Raw genomic sequence first — 23,730 nt, 5'->3', positions numbered from 1 at the left:
GTCCACATATTGCATAGGACGTAATCATCTTTTTTTTTTGAAGTAACGTCTGTATTACATAAGATGAGATTAGCTAAAATTTAAATAATTCCCAACCCCAAAAAATTAGTGGGGGAGAAATGTCAAGGATGAGTTTTAGTCAGTCAAGGTATTCTGCAAACTTCAGAGGAGAAGGGGAACAATTCAGGTTGTTTACTTAAAATAGTTTTTATTTTGTTTTGTGACCCTTTTGTATATGTTTGTATTTTTTATTTTGTTTACGCATAATTTGATTATAATTTATGTATCAATTTATTTTTTTCGCAGATAAAAATACAAGGAGTGCTATATTAAGTTGGACTTTCTTCATTTCTATTCTGATGATTATTGCTGGACACTTTATACTTTTTATATGTGATATTCAATCATACCCGATTCTGTTGCCCGTTTGTCAATGCCTAGTGTCTATTTTGGCTTATGCTTTGAGCCTAATAAATTCTGATGGAAAGGTGGGGGGAAAAAATGTCCACTTAATTTTGGAAAGCATATTTAAAACAAAAATAAAATAGATCTAACATAATTACTGTTATATTTATTTCGAAAGTAGAATCTTGATTTATTAATATTCATACATAGTTTTATGCTTGAAGTATTCATCATCATTATCATCAAACTCCATTGAGTTAGGCTTAAATCCTTTCTTGCAAAAACCCCTGGACCAAAACTCCGCTGTTTTGCGTAGTGCATACATGTCACCATACATTTCGAGAATGTTTTGGTTTCCCAGACCTGTCGAGACGGAGATCAGCAAGTCTGGGGCAGTCAAAAAGAATATGAGACACGGTTTCCTCTTCTTCCTCGCAGCGGGGACACCGTGAATAAAAATTTGGCATTGGCCGTGAGAAATATGAGCCAACAGGACAGTGGCCTGTCCTGCACTGTCCTATAATAGCTTGCTCAGGCCTGGACACCCTACCACTGGGAAGTGTCTGGGTGCCTCATGCGCCTTCAGACTCTACGGGCTTTTTGGGACTTATCCCAGCACTTTTCCTTTTTTTTTCAGTATTGGAGTATTAATTAAGAATTTTGTTAATTTTGTATGTATAAAATGTGTGTTCTAATTTTTTATATAATATAATTTTCAAACTTTTCGTAACAAAACCTTTGTTTTATTTTTTTCAATAATAAATAATATTTTTTTTTAAATATTTAATAAATGCCTTAATTTTGTAGATATGAAAATGTCCAAGTTTCTGACCGACTCACCACAAAATATCGCCAATAAAATTCCAAACTTATAATGAAATATTTAACGCTATATTCACTTCATGGATTTTTTCTGAGATTTGGTCAATTGGAATTAGACCCCTATTTATTAAAACAAAATGCACCAAAAATAAATCAGAAAATTATAGACCATTCAGACTACTATCATGTTTAACAAAAATATGTTCTTCTATTTTAATGATACACTCCTCCGTTGCCGATGAGAGGATGAATTGTAAAAAAAAAGGGTTTTCGAGAGGGTTATTCAACAGTAGAAGCTGCATTTATTCCTTATGCCTGAACTCAAATTATGAGACTTAATAATAATAGAATATGCATCAAAAGTTTTGGACTCCTCAACTCAAGAAAACATTTAAAAAAATAGAGCAGACAGATTTATAACAAACAAATATTCACATACCTTTACTAACATTACTAGATTGAAATACTTTTAAGGCTAGAAGACTTAAAAGTAAAGTAGCAATTATACATAAAACACTGAACCATAATCTTCAAATACAAAACAAAACCTGTTAAAATACTCAGAAAGACACAAAGATAAAAGCACATTCCTCGTTCAAAATTCGTACAAATGCTTCTTTCCTAAAGCTATTACAGAGTGCAATGGGTTGCCTAGGTCAGCCAGGGAAACAAGTAGGAAAAACGCGTAGGACGTAATCATCTTTCTTTATAAGATGAAATAACGGAGGGAAACTTTTTGCGCGTTAGTTGACTTAAGAGAAGCGTTTCCGTCCTTTAAAGAAAACAGATTTTTGTGACGTCTTTAAACTAGGCATTAAAAAATTTAACTTAACTGACAACTGGTGTTATATAATGATATTAAGTCTTTAGTAAGAATAAACGCAACCATATCACCCACAATAAACTCTGACAATTGATTAAGTGATGAAGAATATTTGAGTCGTTTGCTGTTTTCTTTTTAAATGATTTAGATTTATACTTAGAAAATAGTGGTTTAAAAGGAATAAAGCCCAAAATTAATGACAACACACTAAAGCAGTTCACATTACTATACGCAGATGATACTATAATTTTATCAAATGAATAATAGCTAAATCTACACATTCACAATAACTATTGTAAAGAAAACCATTTAGGCCAAAAGAATAAATAAGAATAAGACTAAAATAGGAAAGTTTCGCAGAATATCAAGAATAATACATATAGAATTAAATGGTAATCTATTAGAAATAGTAGCCTATATTAATTTTATGTAGGCTACCTAGGTATCATTTTCTTATTTCAATGTTGTAAATATTGTTATTTGATAGTATCGGTATTGTAGTTTTTCATTATTGTTATCGTGATCATTTTTTATCTTTATTACCACTTACATTATTATTACTTTCCTTTTGTTGATCATTTGTTTTTTGTTATTATTTGTAATTTTAACTACCTTTTTGTAACACTGTTAGTTTGTAGCGAAACGAAAATAAATTGTGAAAAAAAATTGTGAATTCCTTCTTGATGGAAAGCTGGCAGGATTACATTACCACTGACTACCTTCTGTTAGAGGCCGTTATAGAGAGTATACAGTATTGAACCACTAATTGTCATTCGACAGCTGCGTATCCCGCATAGGGTCGACTGCATGCCAAAGGAAATTAGACAAAAGATGAATCCTTTGGGTTGAAATCTTTAAGCATATTGAATTGCAATGCGGCGAAAATCTTAACTTGTTTTAATTCTCCTAATAACGTATATAGACCTTCCCTCAGGGAACAGTACCAGGGACAAGAAGAAGAGGGAGCGATGGGAATACAATATCAAAGAATGGTTGGACTAGCCATTGAAAATATTTCTATTCAATCAAAAGACAGAGGAGTGGAGAAAGACGGTCGGCGAAACGTGTGTGGTGCTCCAATGGTCTAACAGGCAAAGGGTGACGTGAAAGTGGGCAATGACATTACAAATACTCAACTGACTTCGTTTAAGTTAGTTTCATTGATTTTACATATCAGCTTGCTTAAATTTTGTTATATATCTATATTTATTTTTGAATCGATTTATGTATATAATAGTCGTGCCACGGCGCTATTTAGTGACAGTTGAATACAGAGAAGATTACTTGTTCTCTTCCCATCCCCCTCTTTTTTTTTCTCTACCTTCCTCTCTGTCGCCTCGAAAGTTGCGTGGGGAAACGCTAGAATTATCTCTCCCGACTTTTTCATCGAGAGTTAAAGAATTAACGTGCGTGCGTGTTGTGTAAATACGAGAAGAGAATTATATATATATATACATACTCAATTATATATATATATATACTGTCCATAACGGCGTTCGCAAAGACATCGCTGTTTGTAGTGCGGTCTTGCCACCATAAGTGCATGATAAAGCGCATACTTCTTCGGTAAAAAAGTTCAAGTAGTCTTAGTTACTTTCTGAATAATACCCATGCTCCGACATAGATGCTGGGCAAGGCACATATCCAGTATGGGGTACGAACGTATGCAAAAAGCAGTCTTTTTTGTTGAGCTTAAAAATGGTTGACAATACAGATGTGCCCCGCGGAAACGCCTTAAATACCAGCCTAGGCGCCAACTTGCTTTAAGTGACACAGAAGAGAACACCTGGTTGCAGTCGGCTTCAGAACGAGACAGCTTGAGGTTACTTACATAGGCCGTGAGATACACATTTGAGACTTTAAAAAATTCGCTGCAAATGACAGACGTAGACGGCCAAAAGAAAATCTAAATCAATGGTTATGCCTGCGTTGGATGTGTCAAAATGTGTAGGTTGCAACAGGGGTTTGCGTAGCCAAGGTAAATACTGCACTTTTTATTAACTCTATCTCTCCTAATTGACGATGACAACGTTGATTTGGACGCATTTAACTAAATTGATTTTTAGAATTATAAACTTTAGTTTGTGTTATGTAAAAAAAAGAGCATGCATTATTCTATAATTCAATACCAAATATAACATTTTCTAATTACAAACAAAAAGTTATTGAAGTTTAATCATAACAGGATAGTGAAATACCAATGAGCTAAACGAATAATACTATCGGAACAAGAAAAATAATTGCAGAGATAAAGAGTTAATCCTCGGACTCAAATTCAAGCGTTATATACACCCACAAAAATTACAGAATAAGTACAAACAAATTTGTACAACCCGCACCCATATATACTTAACATGTAAAGAGTCGATTTATGACCCAACTGCTGTTGCCAGCATGCTTCGGTTATTGAAGAAGACAGTGAATATGATACAAGTTTTAATGGCTTCTCTATCTAAAGCGAGGATAGTGACATTAACGGTTAATTAGTTTTGTTGCTTACATTTTATTCACAACTGATTAATTTCAATACTAGTTAAAAATGATTAATGGTATATGAAAGATTCTATGTTGCATAGGTACTATTTGTTTTCTTGAGGTTTAAAATGAGACATTTATAAAGCTTTTCAATGAACATTTCACATCCACACCTAGAGAAGTATTTTAAGTATAATGACCAACCAGGATGTCCATAGTTTCCGTTCGGCTTTATGAGTAAAATAGATTATGTATTCCACATTTTTGTATACCCCACATAGCTGTTAGTCGGTTTTTAAAAACTTATAACCCACGGGGTTTATGCGTAGAAAACTGTAAATTTAATTTTAAAAAATACACATTTCAAAACAACCTTAAAAATGTAATCAAAAGATAATTATCCTTTGTTAGGCGCCTGTGCACTGTGTCTTTTGTACCGTAGTAGATAAGTCTAAATGGAGGTAACACTCGAATAAGCAAACCAATAGACACGTGCGTCACGGAAAGAGAGCCAAAGACCATCAGCCCCTTGATCTCACAGTTGCAACAGTTTAAAACTGCTCACCCTAATAAAGTATTGATAACACAGAATAAGAGTGTTGCTTTTACTACTACCGACTATCCCAGAATGGGAATTGAACCCCCCCCCCCAAATAAAAAAGAGGAAGGAAGCCCAACAAAAACAAGTAAAAAGAATAAATCAACAGAAAGTTTGCTTCCTATGTAAAATTTGTGAAAAAAAAACACACTACGAAGACATGCTCCCATTTTCGGCGCAATAAAAGTTGGAACAATAGAATGAGAAATCGAGCTATTGCTACCGAAAACACTATACACTGCAAAGTGTAAATCTTTTTAGGCTTCGTGAGAGAACAAGTGACAAAAGGGTTGTACGACACATGCACAATTTTAATTGCAAAGGAAATTTTGTCACACCACAAGAAAATACCGGAAGAAGATAAGAATTAGTTAGTTATACTAGTCAAGTAACAACATTTTTGGTCGCATGTGACCTTTTTTTAAACGAATAATCCACTTACCCCCATGCTTGTTGGCATCGTCCTGGAACAAAGGGAAATGATACATGTCAGTACCCTAGAGACAAGGGTAAATTACGATGACTATTGAGAATAGAACTTCGCTACTAGTTTGCATGACTGACTGACTATGTTGCATCCTTTGAAGTCAATCTCCATAGGTGAATGAAACTATAAAAAAATCAAACAAAGCATTAGGATTTATAAAAACAAATTTCTATAAATCAAATAAGAACATAAAACTAAAATGTTATTTAACCTAGGTTAGGCCAATAATAGAATATGCATCCTCCGTTTGGGACCCCTCAACTCAAGATAACATTAAGAAACTGGAACAGACACAAAATAGAGCGTTGAGATTCATAACAAACGAATATTCACACTTAACCAGAGTAACACCATTAATAAAATCACTCAATTTAGAAAGCCTTCAGGACAGAAGACTAAAAAGTAAAGTAGCAATTATACATAAAACACTGAACCATAATCTTCAAATACAAAAACATAAACGCGCCGTTCATGAGTGGTTGACATGATGCTTTAGTACCAGACAACAGACAACAGTGGTCGACCTTCCTCTTTGGTTATTTTAACTTGCCACCTTATTGTCAAAATCGCCTTTAGCATTTCAGGTTGTAGATTTTCAACTTTTTTTACTTGCCAAAAAAAAAGTGGACCATGTTTCACTACCGCATAGCAGAGTGCTCATCAAACAGGTTTGGTAGACCAGAGCTTCGGTATTGTTAGTCAGCATGGTATTATCCCACACTCTTTTCTGCAGTGTGTCCATTGCCTTGGCTTCTTTTTTCCCTTTTATCCAGTATTACATCATTGGGGTTGATACCCAAGCCAAGATTACATAAACAAAAGTTTTAATTGTTTATAGTATATGTGGATCTAATCATACAAAAGTATTGGACCAAGCATTACAAATGCACATGCTAGGTATACTGAGGTTAATATATTTTAGCTTTAATGTATAAACGTATAAAAGTTATTTTTTCCATTGACAATATTTTGTACCAAATTTTTTACTTTTTTTTTACATGTTTCGGATGTACCTTCAGAGTTGAAGATAGTTACTTCTTAGTCCAAACCTCCCGCAGGACGACGGGGGATGGGAGCGGGCAGGGTTTGAACCCGGGACCATCGATAAATCTGAACGACAGTCCAGCGTGCAAACCGGACGACCAGGCAGCCATTGTGGAATATAGTGTGGTCCAAATCGTTTCCAGAAATAGCCAAAAAAAGTAAGAACAAAAAAGACATTAAATAGACTGGATTCAGTTTAATAATAGCAAATTTATTCCTAAATACAATGATCTTATTATCGTTCTATGCATTTGTTAAGCGAGTCGTTTCTACTATAGTGCGCCAGAAGGGAGACTTTGGAAAAATGTTTCCACGCAGTTTTTATTGTAATCACTCATCAAAGTCAGCTCAAGTCAAATCTAAATTAATAATTCCAAATCTACACCAATACTGAAACAGGTGCACTTTGATAAATACTTTGATATTGCAATGTATTAAGATATTCAGAATGTGTGCATTAGAGATATATTACACATAAATGAAGATGTAAATTTGCAATTACAAGTCAATATTAATTATATTTCAATAGCAAAAATGTACAGAAGTGTAAATCACAAATTTTAATATCAAATACATCTACATATGACAAGCTCTAAAAGTATAAAAACAACAGTAATACAAACACACACACATACACAAACACACACAATCACAATATTTTCAAATTTTGTTGTATTAATATTCCAAAATTGAAATATAAAATTATGTTTACGAAACAAATCTCGTTATAAATTCTCATAAGCCATTGATTGAACATTACTGTACTGTGATGTCTGTTGTGATGTGTCCTTCAGCTTATCTCCCTTTAATTCTTAAAAAAAAAAAACTAAAGTTAAAAATATATTTATTCTAAACAATAATTAAACCATCAAATGTATCTTATAAATGTCTAATTAATGTTTATTGAATTCACCCAGTGAATGTAGACGAATTAAATCAGTACTGACAAAGAATGTCACCTTTGTAAACAAAGCAACATTTCTCTACAGTGATGTTAAAGATACTGAGAACTAAAGTCAGGAGCTAAGACGCTTCATTTATCTCTATTTACGAGCAATAAAATATACACTGGTATAATTACCAGTAACACAGACTAAAAACGCAAAATACCTAGGTGTTATAATAAATGAAAAACTGTCATGGAATCCACATATTGATGAAACTACAAAAAAATCAAACAAAGCATTAGGGTTTATTAAAAGAAAATTTCTATAAATCAAATAAGAACATAAAAACTAAAATGTTATTTAACCTTGGTTAGGCCAATAATAGAATATGCATCCTCTGTTTGGGACCCCTCAACTCAAGAAAACATTAAGAAACTGGAACAGACACAAAATAGAGCAGTGAGATTCATAACAAACGAATATTTACATTTGACTAGAGTAACACCTTTAGTTAAATCACTAAATTTAGAAAGCCTTCAGGACAGAAGACACACAAGTAAAGTAGCAATTATACATAAAACACTGAACCATAATCTTCAAATACAAAAACAAAATCTAATAAAATACTCTGAAAGACACAAAGATAAAGGCACATTCCTCGTCCCATATGCTAGGACAAATTTGTACAAATACTCCTTCTTACCTAGTGCTATTAGAGCATGGAATGGGTTGCCTGAGCTAGCAAGGAAAACCAGTTACTTGGCAGAATTTAAGTCATTGGTTAACATGCATGACTGAATGCATGACGCGTAGGACGTAATCAGCTTCTTTTTTGAAGTAACGTCTGTATTAGGTAAGATATGGCTCAAGTTTTCTAGTGCTGTCTTTTAAATTAATATTTAAGAGCTATATAATATACCTATATATATATATATATATATATATATTATATCTAGTCTGGAAATCGGAAACGAATTCTTAGCCTCGATTGATCAATTCACAGACCTATATATAGTTATATATAGAGAGAGATTCTTTGTGTACGTAATTTTTTTTTTCAAGCTGTAAGGGAAGTCGCCTCAAATTTAGGAAAATTAATATTTTCTGTCTTAGAAAATTAATGATCTTAGGTTTTCAAATTTAGAAATAATGCAAAATCATTTTTCTGATTTTCTTTAGAATTGGCTATTAATCACAGAACAATATATTCACGCAATTATATGAAACAAAGCCATTTCCTGTTAGTTTCCATTGAGATAATGTTTGAAAAATCCTTGATATAAATAATTCATGTCTGTTGATTTTAGTCATTTAAATAGATTATTACCTAGATCTTTCTAGATTATGTATCTAAAAATTGCAAAATAATAGTTATGAGACGAGAGTTCTCTTATTTTTGTTGTTCAATTAATAGATTTAGATCTAAAAATTAAATTATTCGTTACATAGGTTAGTGTTGAAAAAAACGTTACTTCTTATAGCTACGTTACAATTCAACGCCTTCTTTCAACTTTAAAAAAAATAAAATTTCCACATTTTTTTTTGTAGTGCTAAAAGATCCCCATGTGAAGTCTAGATATAGGTCTATGAGCTGAATTAGCAAGAATTCAAGATAAAAGTTTTTATTGAAAAACTCATTTGATACTAGATTTAGATCTAAAAATAAAATTATTCGTTACATAGGTTAATGTTGAAAAAAATGTTACTACTTGTAGCTACGTTACAATTTAACGCCTTCTTTCAACTTAAAAAAAATAAAATTTCTACATTTTTTGTAGTGTTAAAAGATCCCCATGTCAAGTCTAGATATAGGTCTATGAGCTGAATTAGCAAGAATTCAAGATACAAGTTTCTATTGAAAAACTAATTTGAGACGTAATGTGAAGTAGAAGTAAACTTGACCCTTTCTCTCCTAACTAACGATATCAACGTTGATTCCACAAAAATGTAGTAAATAATTACGAAGAGAAAGAGTTAAACACAAACTCACCTGATGGACTCGATTTTTCATACGTATGTATATCAACGTTAATTTGATTCACGCCGTCATAAGCTTGCTGTACATCGTTGCTGAAATCTTTGTTTTCTTGACCTGTTGATATCATTTTCTTTCGGACTCTATAAATAATCAGCACGATAATCTCTAGTGTTGCTATGACAACGACACCTAATGCAAATCCAATTCCCATCCCAGCTCCGAAAGTCAAATCACTTTCTCCTGTTTCTTTTACTGCGACATTAAAAATAATAGAACACTAAAGTTCATTACAACAGTATAAGGAGGAGTAATAACATAATTAATAACATAAATAACAAAATTTACATTAACAGCACACTATTCAATTATCTTTTTTTAATTTAAAAAATTGATCTTCAAAACTTAGCGCCAGTTAATGTAACGTAATTCAGACCAATTTATTTTATCATAATTCGAAAATCCAGGTAGGGCCATACGCCAAGACAACTGCTAAAACTGAATGAGTTGTAAAGTAAAGGTTCCCTTTTGTCACTGCTATTATGTGACATTTTACTTGAGTATGTTAGTGTGATTAAAGATGTCTTGTTTCACTCTGAATTCTTGTACTACTTGATGTCGCGCAAGTCTGCTCCAATTAATAGAGAACAACACATATAAGATTCATCAAATAAGATCTTGGTTAGCAGACGAGATTTAGTCATCATAAAATAAAATAACAGCTCACTGGCAATTCCTGCCCTAACACCCCACAATTCAACTGTGGCCCTTTGATTTCCCCGTGCCAGATCCTATTCTCCATAAACAAGTGAAACTCGTGATCCGCAACCAATGAATGGCACTGACTACCGAACAATGATGTGACACATTTCATATCTTATGGTCTTGTGGGCAGATGATGTTAAGTTCATCTGTTTTTTTGGCCTTTGGAGTTTCCTGTGGCCAGCACGATAAACCCACTTTACTTTTCCCCCAACAAATGTCACGTACCCATTAGAGCTGGGTGGACTCCTTCAGTGAAGTCCAGTAGGGCGCCGGCGCCATAGGCGCCATTATTCTGTTGGTGGTTAGAAAGGCTTTTATCCAACTACCAGGCCTGGACCCGTCTTCACCAGGATTCAATCCCGGGTCAAGCGCTTTACCGATCAGCCGCCACAGCGCCTCCAAAACTGAATGAACCAACAATAAAAGACGGGCCATTATTAAAAGAATTGTATATGTTTGCTTAAAATGTTACGTACGATATTTATAAGAGAAATAGAAAACAGCTAAGATAGAGAATTGGAACCAAGACACTCAAACTGTCCAACGACAAAGTAACCTTTTTGAACAAAAATCATTTTGCATTAAAACGCATGAGAAAATAAAAATAAAAAAAAAATAATATGGTAAACTGCATTACATTATAAGCTACAGAACGTTGCAACCGGGAAATATTTATTACCTTTGGTGGGTAAAAATGAATGCTAATAAAACAAAACGTTTAAATTATGAAGAAAAAGAACACAAAGAGTTTAAACAACTGAAAACAGTCATGAAAAACCTATGCATAATTAAAATAACCTTGAGTGCAGGAAGGTTGATTGCTAGATCCGTGACATTCAGATTCAATAAGCCCAGTCTTACCATTACAAACATCTTCGCAACATTTCGTTGAGCAGTTGTTGTTACAGTTGTCTCCCCATTTACCGTCGCAACATTCTAAAAGTGAACATTTTAATATAATTGAAATATACAAACTGCTTTCTATTACTATATCTTCTCTTAATGTTTGGAAATACATTATTACAGACTATGGAATAGATATATGTTTTTGAATGCATATTTTGGAGTATTAAAGTAAAGATTTATAAAAACTTTAAAAGATGCATTAGACACAAAATGATGAAACTGGAAACTCTTTAAATACAAACGCGGGCATCAGCTGTGCGAACACATAGCTGCATATTAAAGCCATCTACAATTTTATTGTGGAAAATTGTGAAACCGAAAATAAAATCGGGTAAAACCCTTTTGATATTCGTTTTCCTTTGCTGCATTTGACTTAAAATATAGGTCATGCCTCGGTCATAGTGGCTACGTAAATAAGAGATTGAGTTGAAGATATGTTAATATAATGTTTGTAATAAACATCAAGAGATTTTCACCAGTGGTGGAAAGATGATAAATATCTAGATTTTAGTGTATTCAGTGTTAAGAATAAAGACAAGTTAAAAAGTTGTTGTTTTTTTTTAATCTATACTTTAATTTGTGAGCACAGTTTAACAGTAAGTATTGTTATAAACTTGGTGGTGGCACAGAGAGGGGTAGTGGTGTGTGTGTAGTCAGCCGACGCAAATCGCCCCAGGCCAGCGCTAGACGAGCGGTCAACCGTGACGAGCTACGACGGTCAGCCAAGTCGAGTGTCAGCAGGACAGTTCGGGAAGGATAGCCGTCGTGAACAGAGCTCAGGAGCGTCACGAGAGTTGTAGTCATCTGACCACCTAGAAACGTCGAGCGGCGTTCTGTCCGGTTCGAGAAGGCCAGTAGGGACCCTATATAAAGAGCGGAGGTGTCCAGTCAAGACGGTGCACGACAGAAGGTCTACGACAGGGCTCAGAACACGGTCGACTACAGCACAGTTAACGGTGTGGTTCTGTACGGAGCATTACGACGGTTCAGTGCGGAGTACTGTCAAGTACAGTTGAGACGACTGGCGTCTTGATCTTGGTCTGCGATCGAGTCCGACACAACGAGCCTAGTGTGTGAAGTCAGTCTTGAACTGTTGAACCCAGTGCAAGCCCGGAACGAGACGGAGAGGCCAGTGCAAGAGTTGATACGGCGGAACGGTGTTATCGGAGAGATATTTGTACAGTGTACGTGTTGCCAATTGTACAGTATTGGCTGTTATTTATTCAACTATTAAAGTGTTACGTTACTTTGGAGCCCTGAGTTGTCAAGTTCTTTAAGTTGGTGGTGTATGGTGCAGTTTGCAGAGAGCCTGGATAGTGAGATTCGTAACAGTATATTAAACCATTCATACTATTTAACCATTTTTACTAAATATTTTCTTGTACTTATATCATCATTACAAACACATATTTTTAAAACCTGTAACTTTCACGTACTAGAGTCAACACGGGTTAAGAAACAATTGCATCTATTTCCGTTATTTCTTTTGAAGAAAATTGTTTCGGATACTGAACATTTCTAGTAGCGACCAACTTTCCAGAATGGATTGTGGTCATTAGTAGATGTTTCATTGTATTATATATTTGTCTTTAACTACAGGTATGTTACATTCTATGACGTAATGCTTCAGCAAGGTTGTTAACGCCGGAAGAGGTAATGATCTCAAGCCCATCATTACCTACAAAGTGCTTCCAATGGCATGCGTCTGAAATAGCCTCTGACAACCAGTCCAACTCCTGGCCTTCACGTGTGGCTCAGTTACTGAGGCCTGGCTAAACCGTTACCACAGACAGGAGAAGGGGCAAAGGCGAGCAACTGGCGCCTAAACCAGTAAGCTTCGTGCAGGAGGGGCTCGTTAGCCTTGGTTGGCTACTCGTTTAGGAGAAGGAAAACTCTGAATCCAAACCTCCGCAGCCCTGCGGCTATACCCATTTACGGGAAAAGCTTCGGGAGAAAACCCTTAGGAAAAATCAGGAGCTGGTGACCCTTAGGCAGACTGGCACACCGTGCTACAGCCTGGCAGATGCAATTGTGTTGCCAGTCACACCTATGTGACTCGGTACCCACTGCATTATTACAGGGGTGCCATAGCGTTGTTTAATGTTATGTGAAGCCATGATGACTGTGTTGATATTGGGAGGCCATGGTCCGGGGCTTTGCAAAGCCTGTAGTACAGATGTTGAGTCAGTAACCACAACAATCTGTGTTGCCCTCAAATGTCCCTCGCCGAGTTGAGAGTCAATGACTTTTAAAGCTTCACAAACTACCATGGTCTCTGCATCAAAACTGCAAACACTACCACATGGTCCAAAGATTTTGACTGTGTAAGAGCCAAGAAAGTCGATGTAGGCTCTATAGCCTGCTCTTCCAGAATCTATTGATGCCGACCCATCAGTGTATGCAAAAATAGCACTGGGCTTAAAGGTATTAATAGTCTCCAGAGCTAGGATTTGAAGGTTGTTAGATGAACGACTTTGCTTAGTGGCATTAGGGTCTTCTAATTTCAAGCGTATGTCTGGGGTCGTTGGGCGACACCAAGGGGGAAGGGGATGAAAGAGTTGAATGTTTTGTCGGTTAGTGGAGAGGCCAGCTTCATCAAATAGTCTAGTGGAATGATGCATAAAAGACTGCATCTTGATACGTCTTCTGCATCTCCAACCATCCACTTGTTTTCTAGCTAAGAGGTAGTCATCCATCCTTTCATAGCAGGTCAGTATTGACCTTTCCTAAAGTTTAGTGGATCTATATTAGCCATTATTTCAGCCGCATTTACCTGACTTGTCCTAAAGTCCTAAAGGTTCCACAGACAAATCTTAGTGCTTGGGACTGTATTTTTATCAAGTTGTTTAAGAGCAGTCCTAGAGCCATAAATTTGCACAGGTAAGCTGTAGTCTATCTGTGATCGGACTGCTCCTAAATACAGGGATCGGAGCATGTTTGCTCGGGCTCCCATCTTCGTGGATGCCAGCTTCCGTACAATGCAAAATTTCCCTGAGGCCTTTTTTAAAACATCCTGGATGTGCTCACACATTTTTAGTTTGCGATCTAAAGTTACACCAAGGTACTTGGTGTGACAGGTTGGGGAAAGTGACGTGTGTTTGGCGCGTTTAGTGTCTAGGGGATGATTATTTTTGAAACTATCACACATCAACCCGTAGCATATAAATCGGGAGCAGGCACGCAACGAGACAAGTAATGAAAGAAAGATACAAAGTTATAGATTGAAGAATATTTATTTACATAAATATATACATTGAAGAATAAAAAAGGGGGAAGGGTTTGCATCTATCTCTAACCAATAATAGTCATCACTCTTGTACTTAATAAGAGAGTATGTCACTTTGTCTTCTGAACTTAGCTGGTTGTCCTGCTTGGGTCGCAGCTGGCTGTGTCCTGGCTTGAGGTTCTGCAGCTGGAGGTTGCGCTCTAGCGGATAGAGGGACGCCGGTGATATAGTTCTTGTGTAGTCTCAATCCAAAGTAGTTCTGATATCTGTAGTGGGCACAGTAGGGCGGGTGGCCGGCTACCGTGGGCACAAGGTTACTGCCGTCAGACATCCGGCAGGTAAGATCAAAGAGATTGTGTGTTTATCTTTACCCCGGTCAAGGGAAGATAAGTGAAAAGCCGCCAAGGTGAGAGCCACTCCGTTGAGGGAGAGTTGGAAAAGTTGCCCGAGAATGCCAGCCCGAGCGTGAACAGAGAATAGACCGTCTTGAAGGTGTTTATTTCTAGCCTCCATTTTTGTGAGTATGAGCAGAGCGTTTGGAGATCTTCTTTTAACTTTTTTTTGTATAGAAGTTGCGCTCCTTCCGGATTTCCAAAGGACAATATCATCAGCATATAGCAGCTTTGGGCATTGTAGCTGAGCCGGTAGGTCATTTATGAAGGCCGTGAAAAGGGCGCATGACAAGACGGAGCCCTGGGCGAGGCCGTGCTCGAGGGTCATTTCCTTTGAGACTTCTTCGTACATCCTTAATCTTATTGTACCCTCTTAAAGGAAGTCTCTAATCCAGTAAAATATCCGTCCCCGCATCCCCGCGGCTCTTATCTTATGAAGCAAACCAGACCGCCATACTTTATCATATGCCTGTTTTAAGTCAATGAAGACTGCGTGTGTGCTTTCGGTCCTTTGAAATCCATCTGCTACGCTCTGCATAAAGATGTTGACTTGGTCTATAGCGGACATTCCAGTCCTGAAACCAGCCTGTTCTGGAGCTATAAGACGGGCAATCTCAAGGTACTAAACTAGACGCTCATTTACCATTTTTCAGCCATATTTCCCACATAAGTTGTGGAAATAACACTTAAATATCGAAACAACACAGGCGAAAGGCAAACAATATAAAGGTAGTCGACGCTGAAAAACGATGTGGAACAAGAAGTTTAAACTAAATCTCCATGTCAATAAAAAATAAACCAATATTCATAAAGTGGACATGATTCAATAATGTCAGTTCTGAAATACATTAAAATTTTTGTTTCAAATAAAAGTATGTGCTTTTAAAACTATAAGACAAGACGTGTTATTCTAAATAGAAATAAAACTTTACATTATATATAGACAGCTGACCACATTAAGCCAGATGTCAACCTGTCGACACTGTCCAGAGGTCACATCTTATGAGGGAACTGAGTTTGTTTACTTGGAGAAGAATTTTTATTAGGGGGCTGGACTACAAGCCAAACCTCTGTAAGGTTAATGTGGTATGAGTTTGTTTATTTTGAGATAGGTTGTCAATCAAGGGTCTGGACCACAAGCCAAATCTTTTACACTGTTGACCAGGTAAAAAATTTGTTTACTTTGAGTTAAGTCTTAATTAGTGGGCTGGACTACAAGCCAAACATCTACACTGTTACCAAGATTGCTAACTTGGAGATAAATGTCAATTATGAAGTTGGACATAAAACACACACCTACAAGAGTGATTTTTTTTCAACCTTAAAACCAAGTGTGTATCATTAATAATTATTATATTTAATAACTTAGTTAGCTAGGAACTAATTTTAATGTAGATACAAATAGAAAGGATCTGTGTATATTAGCATAGAAGACACTGACCAGAAGTATCTTTAAAGGGAGGGCTCAAGAGACTCAACATCCCCAACTTCTTACTTGTTTAATCCGTGACGCTTAATGTATTGATAGACAATGACCATTCTTAATACAGAATGGATTGACGCAAATTGTTATTGTTATTGACACTGTCTAGAGGTCACTAGATAATGACACTAATTTTGTTTACTTGGAGAGAAATGTCAATTAGGGCGCTGAACTACAAGACACACCCCAACAAGTATTTTGTTACACAATCCACGGGTATAAAAATGGCGTGTAAGGGCCTTTAGTAAATTGGATAATAATAATAATGGCTGATAAAAAGTCATCACTTATATGGCATTACTTTAATGTCAAAACAATGGACAACTCTAAAGCAGTTTGCAATGCTTGTAAAATAGTACTGTCATGTGGTAAACTAGGCAAATCTTACTCTTGTGTTATGTGTGTCTAGATTGAATAACAATATTGTTAATAATAATTTAAGAGTGTCAAGTAACTCCTCGTTATCACTGGTATTACTTAAGACATTTACGTAGCCACTATCTGTATTAGGTACAAACCAGAAGCGGTTTGTGGCCTTTAAAACACGAGCATAATAACAAGTTGATGGTGTCAAATACATGAACACAAACATCCACCCACTATACAACTTAGATTGTACTTAAGAGAGATTTACGCTATAAAACCAAGATTGCCCTTTACCTTCGAATGATTGACATTAGTTACACATAAGTTTATATATTCTGCATGAGGTATCCCACATACTACTTTACAATTGGTGGCCTCACACATACATACACACCATCTCATGTTACAAAGATTAGTTTCTGATAAGCATATCTGTTAAAAAATGCTGTTAATTTTAATTTATCAATCAGTGAAAGAGTATAAAGCAAGAAAGTAAATAAAAGAAAAAAAAATTCGAATATAGGTATGTTATATAGAAGATTTGCAAAAACTTCAGTAAAACGAACTGTTCGCGTCATTTAGGCATCCGGCTCCGGCTCTGGCCGAATATCAAATTTTACTATCCGGTCATATCCGGCTCCGGTCGAATATCAAAAAGTACTATCCGGTGCACTCCTAATATATACATATATATCCCCCGCGCTGGGGGAGCACTACGAGCTCCCCCAGACCCCCTTGCTAGCAAGGGCGGGGAGTCTACAAGATTTCCACTAATTCTAGGAAGAACCTCTTCTAGGGCACAATAAACGTCTTCCGTAAGGGTCAGAATGTAATAAAGATTAATTATGTACACGCACACACACACATATGTATATATTTTTTTCCGCGGGACACAGCTTACAAAATCTATTATTTGTACATACCTATATTACACTCAGGTGGGTTGCTGAAACATATGCATATATAATTGCATGAACCATTATCCATACTGCAGTGGTGTCCACATCTGGCGTCAAAAGTTTGATTACAGTCTAAACCAAATTTACCTTCTGGGCAATCTAAACAAAATGTATACACATTGTAAGTTAATTAAATTTATATTCTAAAAGTAGGCTATTCACTCAAAACGACGGAGAGTCCCCTTCCCCGTCAAAAAATGAATATAGAAATATATTTTAGAAATATATTTATATATATATATCATCATTGTTAGTCAAAGATAAGCATCTATTTCATTTACTATGAACTCGAACATAGATATGGTGAATAATATTAACTTTATAAAGAAGCCGGCTACATCCGTAGCATGGCTAAACAGAAACAATTGGTAAAAATATTTCTAATAGAAAGGGATTTATTATTGTTAATGTAGATATATTACAAATTTAATTACATGACTGATCCAAACTAATTAATACAACTAGGCTTAATAAAAGTTTTTTTTTCAGATTTTAAACACATATTCTTGTCTAACAACAATATTACTGCTGTAACCCTGCCTTGCACCAGTGATTGTAGTACGTACAAGCACACTATTGTACAAGGACAGCAAGACGCTGGGACAGTGAAAGAATAGTGTTTAAATTAGTATCTAGAGATTAGGAAGAGTCGCAATAGTTGGAAACTAAGGAGCCGTCATTTGTGCTGCCGGTTGACTGTAGTCGGAACCTGGAGCGAAGCGGGGAAGGCTGTCGTTAGTCTGTATTCATGTTTGGTGGAGGACTGGTAGAACTAGTTACAAGACTCATTGAATCTAGAAAGCTGTTATGTGTTTATCCATGTAAATAAACACACTTCGTTGAGTCGCCTGTCTAAGATTTACTATAATACACTAGACACTGCATACCTCCGTATATCTCCACCTCACAAAGCGTAAGATGGTTGCTACTTTTAATAGCAGTAGAAATATTCACTTGAGAGATTGGATTTCTTATATATTCATTCACCGTGTAGACTTGTAAGACTTGTGGCTCTTGGTCTTGGTAAAGTAACTCGATTTGCTCAAAATCATTTAGAGCTAAAAGAGTAAAATTTTGCAGCCTTTGTGGGACCAATGAAGGTGCTGGAATACCTGTTAGGACATCACAAAATATAGTTATATAATACATAAAAAATATGTAAAACGTTCAATTGTTCAACTGCACTTATAACATTTCTATGCCCAACACACCAACCAAATGAGACTTCTTCCTTAAACTTTTGTTAGATTTGGGGACGTCTAAAATATCTCGAAGTTAAATATAATAATGAGCAAGGAACGAATCAGTCGGATTTCAATGTCGGAGGCTATGCCTTTGTCTTTTGCAAGTGTTGCTGTGAACTGTGCGAATCAGGCCAGAATTTCAGATTTAGTTCCAACGTCTGAAAAGAGATCTTCTAGCTATTTAAATATACTAACACTTGACAGCTCTTTGCTTACAAGACTGACGTCATTTTCAAAGCCTTGTTGGTTATGTGTGTTTTTCAGCATTGATTTGCATTCCTTGTGTATATATTACAATAAATCTGCTGGTGTCACAGATGGGGCTAGTGGTGGTGTGTGTAGTCAGCCTACGCAAAGCGTCCCAGGCCAGCGCTAGACGAGTGGTCAACCGTGACGAGTTACGACGGTCAGCCAAGACAGTTCAAGAAGGATCGATGTTGTGAATAGAGCTCTGGAGTGTTACGAGGGATGTAGTCATGTGATCAACCAGAATGGTCGAGCGACACTCTGTCCGGTTCTAGAAGGCCATTAGGGACCCTATATAAAGATGGTTCACTACAGCCGGTTCAATATATATATAGTTCGTCCATCGTGATTCGATGATGACCACTTTGTCATCCAGGGGGCTGAGGGCTTTGCACTGGGGTTTTATGCCTCTTCATGTGGCTGGTGAGACCTATGTGAGCCCGGAATGTTCGGCCGCACACTGGGCAGGTTATTCCAGCTGGAGCTAGTCTTGCTTTTCTTTTCTGGCGTTTTTCTTCTGCCAGCGTTGTTCTTCTTTCCTCAGCAACCTGTGCGCCAGTTTTCACAGCGCGACGCCATGATGCTCTGTCATGTGCCTCTGTCTCCCAGGTGCCAGGGTCTATGCTGAACGCCCGGTTCAATACATTCCTATCGACTACAGCACAGTTCAGTGTGGTTTAGCGGTGTGGTTCTGTACCGCGCATTACGACGGTTCAGTGCGGAGTACTGTCAAGTACAGTCAGACACCTCGCTAGTACAAGACGGCGTCTTGATATTGGTCTGCCATCGAGTCCGACACAACAAGCCTAGTGTTAGGAGTCAGTCGTGAACTGTTGAACCCAGTGCAAGCCCGGGAAGTGACGGAGAAGCCACTGCAAGAGTTGATACGTCGGTTATTAACGAAGAACTATTTGTACAGCCTGTGTTACGTGTTGCCAATTGTACAGTATTGGCTGTGATTTATTGGATATTAAACCATTACGTTATTTTGGAGCCCTGAGTTGTCGAGTGGGTGGTGTCGTGTGGTGCAGTTTGCAGAGAGTCTGAACTTATAACTATCTGACAAATACCTTCTCGATGCGTCTAGGTGCTATGATGTTCCGCTTTAATTATAGACTAAAACAATTAAACAACTAGATCAATACACTGAAACTTTAATGAACTCCACGGCATATATCACACACCATACTCACTACTTTTGACAACTAACACACTTCCGGTGATTCGCTCATTTGTAAAAATAGATTATACATACGTACACACATTCACCCGTGACAATACATATATATAATGGCAATGTTTTTAATTCTGGGGATAAAGGATGAGTGTGTGTTTCGCAAAACTTCGCAAACCAACTATGGCGTTGTCCAATGGTGGTCTATTTAAGTTTTCTTTCCGTCTGCTGAAAATATACACAAATACATACATAAATACATACACACATATATATACATACATACATACATACATACATACATACATACATACATACATACATTCAAACATATATACATATTCAAAGAAGATAAAAAGTAAACATCAAATATTTACCTCTATTGTATAAAACAAATCTATTGACCACAAATGATGTATTAAACCTAACACTCCATGTAGGGGGAGGAGTGCCACTTAATGTGTGGGAACAACTGCCATTCTGATAATAACTGTCAGCATTGCCATCGACAGCCTTTTCTGATCCTGTTTGAGTTCCCTTAGAGTCAATATAAGTTGTTGTTTGAATGGTGGGCTGCTTGATGGCGACATTGCGTCCTGGAAAAATAACTGCTTTTTACTCCTACATTGAGACGTGACGAAAGGTTATATCTATGTACTTCTTTATTAGGTCCTGACCAAGGTTATATCTATGTACTTCTTTATTAGTTCCTGACCAAGGTTATATCTATGTACTTCTTTATTAGTAGGTCCTGACCAAGGTTATATCTATGTACTTCTTTATTAGTAGGTCCTGACCAAGTTATATCTAAGTACTTCTGTATTAGGTCCTGACCAAGGCTATATCTATCTTCTTCTTTATTAGGTCCTGACCAAGCTATATCTAAGTACTTCTGTATAAAATCCTGACCAAGGCTATATCTATCTACTTCTTTATTAGGTCCTGACCAAGGCTATATCTATGTACTTCTTTATTAGGTCCTGACCAAGGCTATATCTATCTACTTCTTTATTAGGTCCTGACAAAGGCTATATCTATGTACTTCTTTATTAGGTCCTGACCAAGGCTATATCTATCTACTTCTTTCTTAGGTCCTGACCAAGGCTATATTTATGTACTCCTTTATTAGGTCCTGAACAAGTTATATCTAAATACTTCTTTATTAGGTCCTGAACAAGGTTATATCTAAGTACTTCTTTATTAGGTCCTGACCAAGGCTATATCTATGTACTTCTTTATTAGGTCCTGACCAAGTTATATCTAAGTACTTCTTTATTAGGTCCTGAACAAGGTTATATCTATGTACTTCTTTATTAGGTCCTGAACAAGGTTATATCTATGTACTTCTTTATTAGGTCCTGACCAAGGCTTTATCTATGTATTTCTTTATTAGTTCCTGAACAAGGTTATATCTATGTACTTTTTGTATTAGGGCCTGACCAAATTTATATGTATGTACTTTTTGTATTAGGGCCTGACCAAATTTATATGTATGTTAGGCCTATATATATGTACTTCTTTATCAGGTCCTGACTAAGGCTATATCTTAGTACTTCTTTATTAGGTCCTGTAAAATGTTATATTTATTTACTTCTTTATTTGGTCCTGACAAAGATTACATCTCTTTTCTTCTTTATTTGGTCCCGACAAAAGCTACATCTATTCTATTCTTTATTATTTTGCTGCTTTTAATTTTTTTTTTAGTTCACGACAAAGATTGCTGGTATATACCTATTTATTATAAGAAACAAAAGTTGATGCTATTGACTTATTTATAAGAACTAAACAATGACTGCATCTATTTACTTTTTATAAAGTCGTGAAGATAAAGACTTGTTAATTATCTCAATTTTTTTTTTACGAAAAATACATTTATAAAAAAAAAATAAGGTGTATTCACAGTATTAAACTAGAATTGAACAGGTTAATCTTCAAAATTAACATTATCATAATTATAACCATTACACTGTAAGAAAAAGAAATTATTTAACTTCTACTAGTCTAAGACTGGAAACGTAATCCCTCGATGATTACAAATTTGATAGATCTGTACAACTGGATCTCTTCAACTGGCATACAAAAACAGTTTCCTTTCTCCACTCATAAGGGGCACACTGCATGTCAAAGGTTTAACTTTAATTGATAGGGTAATGGCTTGTTCTGCACTTTGCATTGATAGCTAGTTTAGTTATCGATAAATACAAATAGCAATTTCGTCTTAAAACTTTAAAATCAATAGAAATATTCTACCCTTAGTTTGAACTCCAAATAAATTGTTCATTTTCTACTTGTAAACCACTTAGCAATCCGTAAATAGTTTTAAAACTTTATTTTATCTTAAGCATTTAATAATTTTAAAGCAAAATAGAGACAACATATGCATTATTAAGTGTGCATACCTCCACTAAGATAAACAGAGCACAAATATTTGATACTATGTCCTGTGATATTAATCTGTTGTATCTTCATATTCATAGTACAATAAATATCCAATGTGTTTTCACTGACTTGCAGAATTCTTTGACCATGACATTGTTGTGTTTCCTTCTCTTGAAATACCACTGTGGCGTTTAAAACAGGATCTGTGGACAGTAATAATAAAATGAAACATCTTCAATACTCTCTTTAACCAGCGTTTTTTTTTTCAAACTTATATTTTTAGTTTATATTTTAGAACTTTTAAAATAGATGGTATTATTTTGACCAATATTCTTTGTACACGGTGTTTAAAATATGGTTTGTAGATTTTACTTCGAGAATTGTGGGATGCTGTTAAATCCATATCTTTACTTATATTTACCTAATTCACTTTAAACATATAATGATAAAGCCTAGATTGAGATTGTTAAGAATAAAGTTAACCAGTGAGGCGAGCTTGAATTACAGAATTTTAATAGGATTAGAAACTTTTATAATATCTGGATTTTTTATTTTTTTTTGCTTTTGTAATTAATGTTATAAAAATACCTCGTAGTTTATTATGAACAATGTTATATTTCTAAAAAAAAGTATATATATATATATATATATATATATATATATATATATATATATATATATATATATATATATATATGTTAGATAGATAGATAGATAGATAGATAGGTAGACAGATAGATAGATAGATAGATAGATAGACAGACAGATAGATAGGTAGATAGATAGATAGATAGATAGATAGATAGATAGATAGATAGATAGATAGATAGATAGATAGATAGATAGATAGATAGACAGATAGGTAGACAGATAGATAGATAGATAGATAGATAGATAGATAGATAGATAGATAGATAGATAGATAGGTAGACATATAGATAGATAGATAGATAGATAGATAGATAGATAGATAGATAGATAGATAGATAGATAGATAGATAGATAGATAGATAGATAGATAGATAGATAGATAGATAGATAGATATAGAGAGAGAGATAGATAGATAGATAGAT

General features: G+C 35.6%; 1 protein-coding gene across 1 annotated transcript in view; it reads right to left on the bottom strand.

Annotated features, from left to right (window-relative positions):
- Positions 1-6,835: 6,835 nt before the first annotated feature.
- The window catches only part of LOC106077948 (platelet endothelial aggregation receptor 1-like), a 60,793-nt gene continuing 43,898 nt past the window's right edge, over positions 6,836-23,730 (bottom strand). Inside the window, exon 13 of the mRNA XM_056028548.1 lies at positions 6,836-7,465. Within this exon, the coding sequence (XP_055884523.1) occupies positions 7,380-7,465 (86 nt within the window). The 3' untranslated portion in view covers positions 6,836-7,379. The remainder of the gene's footprint in view (positions 7,466-23,730) is intronic.

Source organism: Biomphalaria glabrata, chromosome 5, assembly GCF_947242115.1.
Source record: "Biomphalaria glabrata chromosome 5, xgBioGlab47.1, whole genome shotgun sequence".
Taxonomy (NCBI): domain Eukaryota; kingdom Metazoa; phylum Mollusca; class Gastropoda; family Planorbidae; genus Biomphalaria; species Biomphalaria glabrata.
Note: the sequence above shows the minus strand (reverse complement) of the source record. Positions and strands in the feature narration are given on the sequence as shown.